This window comes from Phascolarctos cinereus, unplaced genomic scaffold, assembly GCF_003287225.1.
Source record: "Phascolarctos cinereus isolate Bilbo 61053 unplaced genomic scaffold, phaCin_HiC Scaffold_2;HRSCAF=192, whole genome shotgun sequence".
Lineage (NCBI taxonomy): Eukaryota > Metazoa > Chordata > Mammalia > Diprotodontia > Phascolarctidae > Phascolarctos > Phascolarctos cinereus.
In genome coordinates this window covers 256,989,773-257,004,204 of record NW_027555625.1, presented here as the reverse complement: position 1 = coordinate 257,004,204, position 14,432 = coordinate 256,989,773, and the positions used below count along the sequence as shown (strand labels likewise).

Below are 14,432 nucleotides of genomic sequence, written 5' to 3'. Positions count from 1 at the left end.
TGTCTGATGCATGGTCCTTGCCTTCCTACCCTGCCCCCTACACAGATATAAACACAGACACACATATATACACATACACATATACACAGTACATATATACACAGCCACACAGCCATGTACACACATACACCGACACATGCATACATCCACAATACATATACACATCCACATACACACATATCCACATCCACATCCATAATGCACATACATGTACACACATACATATACACACAATAAACATACACACAGATCAAGGAAACAATGGTGAAAGGAGGCACAGAAGGCTGTCTTGTCAGGTTGTGCTGCATGCAGCTTTATTGGCCTTGTTGGCTTTTTCCATCCAAATGCAAACATTTCATTAGCTTTTCCTACAGCATCTTTTGGCTAAACTTTATTTTTGGAGATTCCTCTCAGTGTGGCAGAGTCTATTTGGATAATAACTCAGGATGCATTCTGGGGTGGGGCTTCAGTCATGGTCATGATCGCAGGAGAATGAAATGAGTTTGGTGTCATGAGCCACTGTAGTCTCTCCTTGCCCACTCTCCCAACCTCCCTCCCCTTTTATTTTTGAAGTGAAATTATATTTTGACCTGGTTCCAATCCAGTTTGTTTGATTTTCCTTTAATGGCTCCAAACTGAACTAAACGAATCTCTCTCAGCCCCATCCTACAAGAAGCACCACGTCTACAGGAAGAAGGCCGGCAATCTGGACGTTTGGATATCATTTTGCGTAGTCCTCGTCCCCTCACATCCCTTCCTCCTGGACTGGCAGAATGAATTCAGCTTTTTAAAATGGACAAACCTAACAAAAAAACCCACCTTGATCAGACCAGTTTCTTGATCAGACGCCACTTCCTTGGAAACACAGGGAATGGGCAAGAGAAGGGTTTTAATTTCCTTCTTCGTGTGAGCAAGGGAGAGTGTGGTTCATCTGATCATAAGATTTAGAGCTAATATTCCTCATTGATCATCAAGCTGGACACTTATTATTTTATGGATGAGGAAACTAAGGCCCTAAGGAATTATGACTCTGAGTGTGGAGAAGAAGGGGTCCTGAAAATAATCAAACTCACAAGTATAACCTTGGCAGTAATTTCAGGCACTTAATAATGACACCTCTCCAGGGATCTGAAAATGTAAAATGCTCTTTGTAAGAATAGTTTCCTAAGGGGCCAAATGGGGTGACACTGAGTGGCACTTAGAGACAGAGATCTCCTCACTCTTGGGGCAGCATTGCCAGGAAGTAAGCAATCCATTTACCTTTTATATGGGATGCACCCTGGTGAAATCCAGGTACTCTTGAGAAACTCCTGTGGCTTGGCTTTCAGGAAGGCCTTTCCATAGCTTTACACCTGCTCTGAAATGTTTTGAGGTATGAACATACCTTTGAAAAGAATTCCAGTTTAGTCTTTGTGCAGTGACCTATGGCTCAACCACAAAGCATCATATTGGCTTTAAGGTGGGAATAGCTTGGTTCCCACATTTGGAGGGAGGGAAGTAAGCTGGTTGCCTCTGCCCTAAAGAAGATACTCTCTCTATTCCAGATAATCAAACGGTCTGTTTTCAAGTGTTTATTTGGAGTCGGGGAATTGGGAGAGCAGAATTAGTCCTCCTACCTACTGGGGAAAAACTAACCACCATCATTCCCTTTCTGAAGAAGGAAAGCGGGAAGGGGAGGCAATGAGAAATAGTGAACTTAGCATGTGCTGGTGAGTGTAATAGGCAAGGATCTTTTACTCTTTAGGTCCTGCATACAGGTGGATGATTTGGCAAGGGGAAGACCTGGAAATGCCCAAGGGAAATAATACAGAAGGAGATAATCTGGGAGAAAAGCAGATGTACAATCTGTGGCTTATTCCAGTAGCCTAAAGAGCAGGCCTTCCAACAACTATTAAAAAAGAAAGTATTCATCATCTTAAAGGTCCCCAGAATTCCAGACACATTACTGCCCTCCAACAGGAATACTCCAGTTCATCCAGGCTCCTCTCTGCTTCTAAGCCTTTGTTCCTTTCGTTCTCCTTTCTCTCCAACAGTCTGAATCATACACATCTTTCTAAAATCCAGCTGAAGAGGCTCTTCCTCCTTCTTTCCACCCATCAAATCCTGTGTCTTTCAAAGATCCAGGTCAAGTCTCACCTTTGTGAAGCCTTTCTGCCATGGCTTCAGCCTCCCCTTCCCTTCTGAACTCCTTGGCACTCACTCTTTGAACTCCTCCTTTGGGAGCAATTCTATACTTCTTGGCTTTGTTGGTTATCTTTTCTTTACTATGAACACATTTCTTGTTGTTCTCTGCTTATGCATTTCCCTGATGCAAGTCATGGACGCCTCTGGAACTGTAAGACCCTGGCAAATTACAACTTCTCAGTGCTCTAGACAGCTCTTTAATAAGATTATTCATTTTCAAGGAAGGTGGTGACTTATATTGGTAGAAGGATTGTCCTCATCTGGGAGTTCCTTATTCCACTGAAATCACAGGTCCAGACCCTAAATAGGCTCCATGTCTTATGCTTGTGCTTCCCCATGGTGCTTGGAATCACATGGTTCTTAGGTGCTAAAAAGATTGTTGACTGAGATGATGAAAGTGCATGGGAGAATAAAGAATGCTAGAAGGACCACCAGTAAAGACCTTGGGGGTCTCCCAGTGATAAGGCTGCTACTTCTATAACCTCCCGGTAAGTCCCATAGGGACTGAATCCACTTTTCTCCAGCTTGCTGACTGTTACTACTACCCAGGACTATGCTGTCCCGCCCTTCAGAGTATATGAGAGATTAACTGGCCCACACAGGTGATAACGGAAATAAGGGATGGGCAACCCCTAATTTTGACTACGAACATGGGAAATTGACAATTATAATAGAGAGGAGCCAGTTTTCACTTTAGGATTTTTTGGTAAGTATTTAGAGACATCTATACTCCAGAAAGGCAGCTACTTGTGGGTATGACCATTTTCTTACAAATCTGAGTCTTAATTTTTGCCTCGAGGCTCCCCTCCTGAGGACTCCTGATGCAGGAGGTCCACTTAGCAGCAAAACTTATCTATGTCTGATATATACATAAATATGTATAAAATATATACTTTTTATTCTTAAGAATCCACAGGATCAGAATCAGAACTAGGCAGCAGTGGGAAATTGGAGGAGAGGAAATTTACACGAGATAGCCATAGCCACTCTGAACCAGCTCAAGGGACCTGGAATTGTATTTCATCACGACCTGACCCAAGTTCCTATGCTTGCAATTGGCCTGGTCAGTATATGAGCAGTGTCTTCACATGTCTTCATGAGCCTGCTCCTCCAGCCACCACCCCAGACTCAGAAGAGCACATCCTGAAACACGACCCAGGGAAATGACCCTGACCCAGCCTAAGGTAAACACCAGCACCAGTACAATTCCTTGTCGAGGAAAACAGCAAACAACCTTATGTTTGGGATGGGGTTGAGGTACCATGAGGATGGTGGTCAAAGAAGTCCGGAAATGTGAGTCTCTCAAGGAATGCTTGTGACCAGCTCTCCAAGAATTACCTTGTTCCAGGACTAAAAGTTTACTTTGAAGAACTGGAATGTAGCTTAACACAAGTAAGTTAATAGTATACATCAATGTAATGGAAGGCATCTAACACTAACCTTAAAACCAGCAACATGCCTAATGAAACATTTATTCCCTGTATGGATCTCAGAAATTCCTGAAAATGAATAGTCAGTCAGAATCCCAGTCCTCTCATGTTTAAATGGAAAGTTTTCTCAACAGTTTTAAATCATCAAGGAACTCTGGGGTGAAAATTGTGCTTTATACTATTTTTTCCCTCTTTTTCTTTGTTTTAATATAGAGTTTGAATTCATCTCACCTGTCCATCTGGCTTCTGGGCATCCTAAGAAACACTCAAGACCTTAAAAATCCAGAATGTTTAACAGTCACACAAAATATGTAACTTTGGTTTCTTTTACCATGAAATGACATCGACCCAGCTAACCCTCAGTGTCAGTCATCATGCTTCCTCCTATAATCTGAGAACTAGAAGGCCCTTTAAGGGCTAGTTCCTCCTTCCTATTTGCTTCATCTCTCTAGAAGGTCGATACTCAGAATTTTACCCTGCTTTCCATATTGAAAATATGTACAATTGGCTACAACTTGCCACCTCTCACAACAGAGAGGTCAAAAGTATGATAAATTCCTGGGTCTGTTGAATCAAATTCCTCCCAAAGAAGGGGAGGGTTTTGTTCTCTATCCTGATATGCTGGGGGTATCTCCCCAGTGCCATCAGAATATAATGCCTTCCACAGATGCCTACATCCTTTTCCTCTTAATCCAGATTCAAAAGATTTTGCACTTCCTCCATAAATATGTATGCTAGGTGGCACTAACTTTGTTAGTTTGAAATAGAATGGAGGTAGGTTTGAGGGAGGCCATTGACAGGACTAGGGAAACAGGGGATGGGGAGGAAAAAAAGAAAGGAACATAGAGGCCTACACAAGAGGAGTGAGATGCTTTGAGAGGACCTCATGAGAAATCTTCAAGTGATGGCTGGAGGTTGATTGGCTGGGAATGTGGTAGAAGGGATTCTTGATCAGGTTTGGATAAGACTAATTGGTTTGTCAAGTCCCTGCCTGCTCTGATATTCCGTGAAGGTAGGAGAAAAGGATTTTGACTTGACTCCCTAATTAGACTGTGTACTTCCTGAGGGCAGGGAACGTATCTTACTCAGCTCTACATCTAGCACAGGATCTTATACTAAGTAAGTGCTCATTAAGTACTGACTGATTGAATCAGTTAGAAAGAGGAGAGAGAAGAGATGAGGCCTTCTAGGACTTTAGTGACGCTACCCTGTTCTTATTACGATCAGTTCCTGTTCTTCTTACGATCGCTGCTCCATCTTTAACAAGTCTGTCCCATATACTGTGGGAAGATAGAATCACTTCCTTAGGGCTGAGGAGTCAGAGGTGAGAAATTGGTTGTAACTTTAGAGGGCAGGAATAGGAGAGAATGATAGAATCCAACCCAGCTTCCCCTAGGTCTTAAAAGTCTTGACCCTTGACCACTGAGCCCCCCAGTGTCCAGCAGTTTTTGAACCAGACCTATTGTACTCACTTGGATTCTATCTTTTAGCCTGTTGTGACCCCATCTTGAGTCTTTCCTTTCCTGTGTTTTTAGGACAGACCCAGCATTTTCCCTGGCCAATGTCAATCAGAACTATACTTCAAGGTGCTTGTTTTCTAATATCTGACTCTTTTCCCACCCTTCCCTGCCCAACCCCTCAACTCTCACTTTCTTGTGCCAGAGACAGGTGGCATATCAGGACAGTGTGAATGGTTCCAAGACCACAACTTCAATTTCTTCTCATCTGATATAACCTCCCTTTCTCTCTCCCTGAGGTTCACCCTATGCATAGATCTTTAGTTGGTTCTTTGAACAAACTGTGCTTTGCACATTTTGCTGTCTCTAGGTTATCCTTCTGAGGCACTCCCTTCTGTTCCAGCAAGGATAGTTTCACTAGTTGCGGTACACATGTGTAGATATATATGTATTATATATGTTTAAAAGTTAAAAAACGTTAAAAACAATAACTTCAACAGCTCCTGGCTGTTCCAGGCAGGTGAGGTCTCACCCTATAGGTTTGAAGGTGAAGGAACTTCCTTTCTGAGGGGTTCCCCCACAATGGCTGCAGTATGGTTTTTTCCTCCACAGAGGTTAGCTCTGGAGTCCTCAGTCAGGCAAGCAGCTCAGCACTCCATAGATTCCATGGGTCACCATGGTTCCATTCCACCCCTTGCCTGTTTCTGCTGTCTCCAGAAAGTCAAACCAAAGGCAAATCCGGATGATGGGAAGTTCCATGCGTTAGTGGTGGCGGCAGCAGCCAATGTAGACCTCAGAGCTGTGTCTCATCTCGTGTCTCAGGGTGGCATGGCTCCAACTTATTACTGCAACTGCTTTTCTGACTGTGTGTGTCATTGGTTACGTGGGCTAAGGGGTCTGATCGGATTAAATACCTAGAGAGGAAAGAGGCAGAGAAGGAACAACTGTCCACTTTCAATCCTGGGGTAATAATAATGGTCTCTCCTCTCACCTTTCATTCAAGTTTGCAAGCATTCAAGTGCCTATGGTGAACCTAGTTCATGCTGCTTCCTTCCCCTCTCCTTCTAGCTAAGTCTAACCAATCCTTCTGGGTCCAACTTAAATAATTTCCCTGAACCATTCCAACTTACCCTTGATCTCCAAATTCTCTGAACTTCTGCAGTATTCAGGGTCGATGTCATATAGCATGGTGCATGACTACGCATTGCCTTCTTGTGCTGTTCCCAATTGTTTCTCATGCCCTGTTTCCCATAGAATGTAAGGTCCTTGAGGGCAGGGTATCTTTTACTCCTTTACTTCTCCCTCATAGTGCCTACCACAATGATACACCCATAGTAGGTGTTCAATACATCTTTGATCTCTCCTTCAAATTTTCTGAAAGTACTTTGTCTGGATGTGGCTTTCCTTTGTATTATGCTTATTTGTGTAGATGATGCCATACTCATACCTAAACTGGAAGATTCCTAACAGCTGGTTCTATGTCATTTTTATTTTTTGCACATCTAGTATTGTGCACAATGCTTTGCATATAGTGGGCTCTTAAATGTCCAGTGAATTAAACTGAATAGAATCAACCACTCTTTCCACCATCTTATCCAAATGCAAACCTAGATCTCCCTAATATCAGCACATTCTTGCAATCTTTTGCAAAGTTAAGTTGTTTCTTCTTCCATTTCCCTGGTTTATGATGGCCAGAAAGGGTTACTGTGCTCTAACCTTCCATGGCTTCTTCTGGAACTAACCTTTCTTTTCAGTTTATGCTGCCTGTGACTATCACTCTCTCCTATCCTTGTTGATGTTGACTACCAACCTCTAGGCCACTCTCAGACTTTTCTCACTGATTTTGGTACCTGGCTCCTAGATTTGCTGTCTCCTGCCACAATCTTTAACAATTTCATGTTTCAAATCCTTTCCCTCTGGGGCAGCTAGGTGGTGCAGTGGATAGAGCACCGGCCCTGGAGTCAGGAGGACATGAGTTCAAATCTGGCCTCAGACACTTAACACTTACTACCTTGTGTGACCCTGGGCAAGTTATTTAACCCTACTGCCTGGCCAAAAAAAAAATCCTTTCCCTTTGACCTCAATCTTCCTCCAGCTCTTCACCTTCAATAACTCATTTTTCATTTTACTTCAGCCACTGATGTGACTATATCTCACACTTTATCATTATTAAGAATTAACTCATCTCCAAGGTCTTAATCTATCCATCATTCATTGATACCACACTGACTTGTGCTTTCTGTGTTCTTCCTCTGACAACGTGATATGATATAAAATAACCGTGAATTCTCAAAACAAAAATTTTAATGCTTTATCAATGCCTTGTGTTTCTTATACCACAGTTATTATTTTCTGATATTTCCCCTCTCCCAATTGAATACTCCCCTGTAATAAAGAAAAACTGTTAAGCAAAACTGATACACAAAAGAGTCTCATGTAACAGCCTCTGCAACATTTTGTTCATGTGGTCCTCTACCTCTTTTACCTTGAGTTTTTGAAGGCTACGTGAAAGAAGAAATCTTGTCAGGGCCTACCAAATGGAGAGGTTTTGAGAATGGGTCTAGTTATAGACTGTATATATATATATATATATATATATATATATATATATATATACACATATATATATTGTCCAAGAATCAGCCTAGCTAAGTTTGGAGAGGGGCAGCTAGGTGGTGCAGTGGATAGAGTGTCAGTCCTGGAGTCAGGAAGACTCATCTTTCTGAGTTCAAATATGGCGTCAGACACTTACTAGCTGTGTGACCCTGGGCAAGTCACTTAACCCTGTTTGCCTCAGTTTTCTTATATATAAAATGAGTTAGAGGAGGAAATGGCAAACCACTCTAATATCTTTTCCAAGAAAGCCCTAAATGGGGTCACAAAGAGTTGGACGTGACTGAAAATGACTAAACAACAATAACCATTAGAAGGTTGGTCATCAGGTGGGTGATTTTTGGGCACTATATCAATTTGTTAAATGATGAAGGCATAAAAGGAAGGATATGCAAACTGCACTGGTCGTGTGAGGGCTCACACTGATGATATCACACATTCTTTCAGTAATGAAGAATGTATCCTTACTAGCCTATAAGTCCCTCAAAGGGCAGAGACCGTCTCTTCATTTTTACATTTCCCACAGTGCCAAACAAGGGCCCTTGCACCTATTAGGTGCTCTGCCTGTTGATGTAATTCTGTGTCCATAATGTCATTTTAGGAACTTATTCTGGGAACACAAATTCCTCATTCTGATTTGGGAGAATGGGTTACAATGATAAGTCAACAGGCAATTACAGCCCTTTCTCTCCCCATCCCCCACTTCTCTCCCCAGGCAATCCCTCTTCTCATGAGCAAGACTCTGTTGTACTCACACAATGTCATTCAATTCCAGCCTTGTGTCTGGTGGAGGGTTGATGAGGACATAGGATAGTGTATTCTGGTGGTCATTCATTTCATCTGAAAAGGGAACAGAGCCAACAGTGTCACTTTTCTCACCTAGGGGCTGCTGCTTGGGTAGGTTAGAAGAAGGAACTTCTTCCTTTATTTTTATAAATGTGATCACAGAGGACCTGCACAAAAATCCTCTGAGGTTTCATCCTAGTGCAAGGGTGGCCCCATGTTCTTGAAGATTATGTCAGTGGAGCCTAAGTTTTGGCTGTTTCTACAAAGATGAAAAGGCTTCAGGTACAGGCCTATGTCTGCTATTTAAGGACCAGCCTCATTTTGTATAGAAGAGCTCATCACCAGTGGGTTGCCCAGTAGGGGATCAATCTTTTTTCTTTATCTTGGCCATGGTGAGCCATGATAAAAATACAAAATGGCTCAAGTTTGAAGAAGAATGCATATTGCCAGATTATAACATGGAGATAGATGAGCAGCCCTTTGTGTTAGTCCGTGGATAATGCGCTGGATAAAGTTAAATAAGGGGAAATGAAGCTGGATTATCATGGGAAAAATATGCAGCATTTTCAATGGTCACAGGTTGCGCCTTGCCATAAAAGCCCAGATTTCTAATGCCAACATTCTCTCAGCTATGTTCTATTGCTGAAATCATAGGATACCATGATCTCAGAAGAATCAAAATCTCAGGTGACTCAAAGAGCAGTGGAAAGATCCATGGTTGAATGTGAGTTGGGTGCTGCTTATTATCTGTGATGACTGCAAAATGCATCATCAAGGACATGCATGACTGGAAAACAAGATGGATTAGTTATACAATAACAGGGAGGGAGCTTGATAGAAAATTTGAGTGGTGCTCTGACATCTAGGAAATTTGAAAGGTCATGGAGAAAGGCTTCCACTACATTGGATGAAATCTCTCATAGCATTTATAGAAAGACATGGACAAGGATGAGTAGGTATGGAGGGGCTGCTGTCTGTATCAGTGATGGAATATTTATATTGGCTTCATTGAAGTATTGAAGCATTTATGGCAGAGGGAATCTTTTGAAGGATCATGAAGACTTCTAGGATCCTAGAGTTCTATACTTGTTTTCAGGGTCTGCTATCCTTTTTCCAAGTGTATGTCCTCTTTTATCAGCCTTCCAAGCCTTCAAGCTGGAGTCTGTCTTCCTTCATGGAGCTTTCTTTGACTACCCCAGACCAGCACAGTTGCTCTTTCTTCTGGCCTCCTGCTTACTATCTGTACAACTCATTGGATACCTTATCAAATGAGATGTTTGTAAAGTGCTTAGTGCAATGCTTGGCACATAGGAGGTGCTTAATAAATGCTTATTCCTTCCCTCCCTTCCCACCTTGGCATAGGCTGCATAGTGTTAGTTCTTATATTGTTTAGCTTTCCATATGTATCAGTCTTGTTCTCCATAACCAGAAGTATGTTCCTCAAAGGCAAAGGGGTATTACCTTCTCTCCATCTATCACATCACCTAGCTCAGGGCTGAGCTCAGGAAGTGTTTTTCAAGTAAATTCACTCTTATCTGGAAGGTGGAGAGGGCAGGGAGCCAGTTTGTCATGAATGGATGGAGCAAAAATTTGAAAAAGTACAGTTAGCTTCTATTCCTTTCTCCTCTCCACCCACTTCCTTGCCCCTTCATCTCACCTCATTGGAACCCAGGAATCCCTTGCCAGTTACAAAGAAAAGAAGACCCAGCTACTTTTCCTAGTCATGGCCACATTTAGTCAATACCTTGGAGAGCTCAGTTTCTTCCTTTTTCTACATGACAGATGTTTGAAAATGGTATTTATATGTATGTAAAGTTTTTTTCCAGGCTAAACATTTGTAGTCTCCTCAACTCCTCAAAGTCCTGTAATTTAATATGTTTGTAAGAAAGAGTCAGTGGCAGTGGCATGTATTAAATGCTTCAATAATTTGATCTCATTTGTGTTGATACTTTCTCCTCAGTATGGAGTCATATCCACCTACATTTTTAAATTCTGTGTGGTTCTTGTCCATGCTTTCCTATAAATCCTCTAAATAGGATTCAGTCAATGCTCTGGAAGTCTTTCCTAGGTCAGGCCTACACAACCTGTGGTTTGCTGGCTGCTTACAGCCCAAGGGCTGCTTATAAGCATGCCAAAGGATTTACTCTCTTTACAAAGGATGTTTTCCTCTACATTTTTCTCAGCTGCCCACAATCCTTTGGTGTGCCACAAGCAGACCGCGGGCTGTAAGTGGCCAGCAGCCTGCAGGTTGTGCAGGCCTGCCCCAGGTCTTTAGGGATGTTGGCACAATGTGGGTTACTTGTTCTCACTACATGGCTGGTTTGCCTCTTGTTCTCACTGAAGATGTCCTTGTGATGTCAAATATATGTTTCAAATAAAGGAAAACTTCGTAACAGTCAGAACTATCTGAAAATGAAATTGATCATGAACTTTCTCCTACTGGAAGTTGCTGATTTTTGACTGAAAACAATCCTGGCAAAACTTGGTAATGTAGGCACAAAGTATTGGACAGCCCCTTGCCCTAGGAGGCACTCAGTAACTTAATAGCTATGACCAACCTTATTCTTTCACTCAGATTGTTTATTCTTCATATCTATAGCCAGAGTCTTACCTTGCCCTTGAGAAAACAATCACATCAGCATTTACTTCAGTGGCAAAAAAGCTATATACAATAAAAGAGAGAAAACAAAAAACAAACGAACAAAAAAAAACCCCCAAACCTTGCCAAGTCAAATAAAACAGCCAAATCTCAGATTCTCCCATTTTAACGATGGCTGTGTTTCTTCAAAATAGAGAATCCAGAGGTTGAATAAAGCCTAGGGTTCTCATAAGGCAGCAGCTAACTAAGGAATGTTCCCAGCTAAAAGTAAGCAATCTAGTCAGAATTTTTACTTAGTGAATGAGCAAGATGTTCTTCCAGGCTATATAGAAGGGTAGAAAGACCCAAACACTACTCCTAACTAACCGTGTGACTTGAAGCATGTTTCTTCATCTCTCTGCATTCCCATTTTCCTTCTCTTCAAAGCAGGGATAACAATCCCTGCCCTGCTCTTCAGATGGCTATTGTAAGAGGTGAATGTAAAACATTTTATAACCTGTAAAGCTTTATAAACTGTAAACAAATCTAAGTTGATATAATTAAAACCATGCTTGTATTTTTTTCCTCTTTCTTGCTAACCCATTGGAGAAAATTCACTTTCTCCACTGGGCCACTTTATTTTAAGCCACCAGTACAACCACCAACATGGACGCAACTGACCTCAATAGCAGAACACCTGAACTGTGGGGGAGAGAAACGTGGATTTTGGGGGTGGCTTATGCCATCGTTCAGCTATGAGTTACAGAGCAGCCAGCAAGGGTATATATGTCAGCAGGTCATGGAGCTGGAGAACTTAGATTGCATGGAGAAATGCATCAACATGGCTTTCCTAATGCTTGAGACAGTTGTGGGCAAGGTGCATCAGGGACAGGATGGAGGGATAGATGGAGAGGTGAGGCCAAGTAGGAGTGGGGAAGGACAGGGAATCGTCATGTTCTGCAAGGCTTCTTAGCGGGAACCCTAGTACCCAGCATTGGGGGACAGGAAGGAAGGGCACCAGACTATAAACTGCTTTCTTCTAACTAACCTTTGTTTGGTGTTAAGCTTGGAAACTGAGAAACTGGAAATCAGTATTTGGATTAGGTTCTTTTAAATAAAATAAAAAAGTATAATTAAATTTAGCACATCTTTGCTAAATACCTCCAGTGTGCCTAGCAACTTGTAAATGAGATCTGGCAAGGCCCAGTTTTGTGAAGGTGATCTTACTTATCAATTTCTTCTCCTCCAACACTTTTTCCTTTTTCCTTTTAAATTCTCTTTGTTTCAATCCATCTTTCTAAATGTTTCTATTGCTCTACTTGGACACATGATCCATTTAAAGACACAGCATAAAAGAGTGACACAGACCTGTGTAAGGCCATCTCCCTGTGCAAAGGAAGGCATTTTTCCTTGTAGGCAAACTAAAATCAGCCCTGATTTCTGACACTTGATTATACAAGGTGTGGGTTTTTGTTGTGTTGGAAGATTGGGTGGAAAAGGCTGGGGAGGATCAGAGCTCTGTTCCTTGGTTTAATTATCTCTCTACTGACTAAGGATGATCTCATTCATAGAACTATGGTACTAAATTCACCTCCCCCTGAATATACCAGGTATATTCTCACCTCAAATGCCTTTTTTCTGGAAGCAGTTCTCAAGGTTCAAGGACCTCTGGGGGTTTCTAAGACTATTTCAGGGGGTACTCAAAGTTGAAACTATTTCCATAATACTATTAAGATGTTATTTGCCTATTAAATATTCCTCCCTTTTCCAATGTATATCTGTGTGAAGACAGATTTTCTTCCTATACTTCAATCAAAACAATATATCATATATAACACATTGAATGCAGAAGCAGATGGGAGAATCTGTCTTCTAATAAGCCAGACCTTAGAGAGATTTGCAAAAATATGTAAAATAATGTCATTCTTCTGGCCATTTTTTGGTTTTAGAAAATAATTGTTTTTTATACTAATATGTTATTTATGTTAACATGTAATGGGTTTGCTATTATTTTAAATGATTTAATAACTCTTTAAAGATCCGTCATTTTAAATTTCTCCCATGTAAACAAAAGCTCTTTGGGGTCCTCAATAATTTTTAAGAGCATAAAGGAGTCCCAAGACCAAAAAATTTGAGAACTATTGGTTTACCGAGTAATCTGCTTTTTCCTCTTTCCTGTCTAAATCTACCCTATCCATCAAGGTCCCCCTCAAATTTCACCCTTTCGTGCGATCTGTCCTGAACCCTTCAGCCCAGTGACTCTTCTTGAACTCCTAAAACACTATGTTCTACTCTTTGGGTACAGATTACATTGATTTCTCTTTTTATGTACACATACCTTGTGTCTCTGAACTTTGAGCTCTGAAGGTAGGGACTATGCCTTATTTATTTTTGTCTTCCCTAAAAGGTCAAATGCAGAGTAGGTGCATAATAAATATTTGCTATAATCATTTTATAGTGTATGTATCTCACTCTTCTTTCATATTGATCTGTGAAATGTCTTCCCTGCAATTAGATTATGAGATCATTGAAAACAGGATATTTGTCTATCTTTTTAGGCCTAGTGTTAGGCCCAGGGCCTTGCCCACAATGGACACTTAACCAAGTTTTATTAGATTGAAATACTTAATTGAATTTGTTACTTGATATTAATAATCTCTGGGATATTTCCAGCGAATCCTCTGAGGGATGATAACAAGTGCACTGTAGGTATAAAATCAAGTTTTCCTCATGGCTTGACCATACGTTCCTGCCCTGTCCATAAGAATGTCACAGGGATGGAGATGTGTTTGCCCGTCAGCACGGCTAGTATCCTGCCCAGGAGCCTTACAGTAAGGAAGGAACGGGGAAAGAGGAGCAGAAAACCAGGAGGGTGGGATGAAGGACAAACAGACCTGTTCAATCTCAGTCATCCTCAGGGTGCAGCCAGTGGCATGATAGGGAGGGGGTGGTGTATGGGGCACTGTGGGCGAGGCTCCCCATTTCACGGAGAAGCCGTTTGTCAAATGGCATCATGCACTGTATACAAGCGTTCACCCATGCATTATACTGCCACTGTCCTGGGGCTGTATGGCCTTAGGACAGATCAGTGTAGGGTACCAATGATACCATTTCCAGGGCAGACTTCATCATTGGCTATGGAGAAGCAACCCACAAAAGGAGAGACTCCTGAGCCTTAGGAATTGGTGTGCCCAAGTCAAGCACTTTTAGAAGTTGGCTTGAGGGGGAAATGGATAAACAGTGAATCTCAGCTTTGGCCAGCACCATCCAGGAAGTAGCAGTATACTATAAAGGCATGGGCCTTCCATGAAAATCATTCCTGGAACCAGGTCTTTGCAGGGAGGTGGGGGCACAAAAGAAAAGCACACGATCGTAAGAAAATGC

General features: G+C 41.8%; 1 protein-coding gene across 1 annotated transcript in view; it reads right to left on the bottom strand.

Annotated features, from left to right (window-relative positions):
* Positions 1-289: 289 nt before the first annotated feature.
* The window catches only part of KCNT1 (potassium sodium-activated channel subfamily T member 1), a 94,935-nt gene continuing 80,792 nt past the window's right edge, over positions 290-14,432 (bottom strand). The window contains exons 29-30 of the mRNA XM_078149167.1: positions 8,440-8,524; positions 290-5,985 (exon numbers count right to left, since the gene is read on the bottom strand). Coding sequence (XP_078005293.1) covers positions 5,865-5,985; positions 8,440-8,524 — 206 coding nt within the window. The 3' untranslated portion in view covers positions 290-5,864. The remainder of the gene's footprint in view (positions 5,986-8,439; positions 8,525-14,432) is intronic.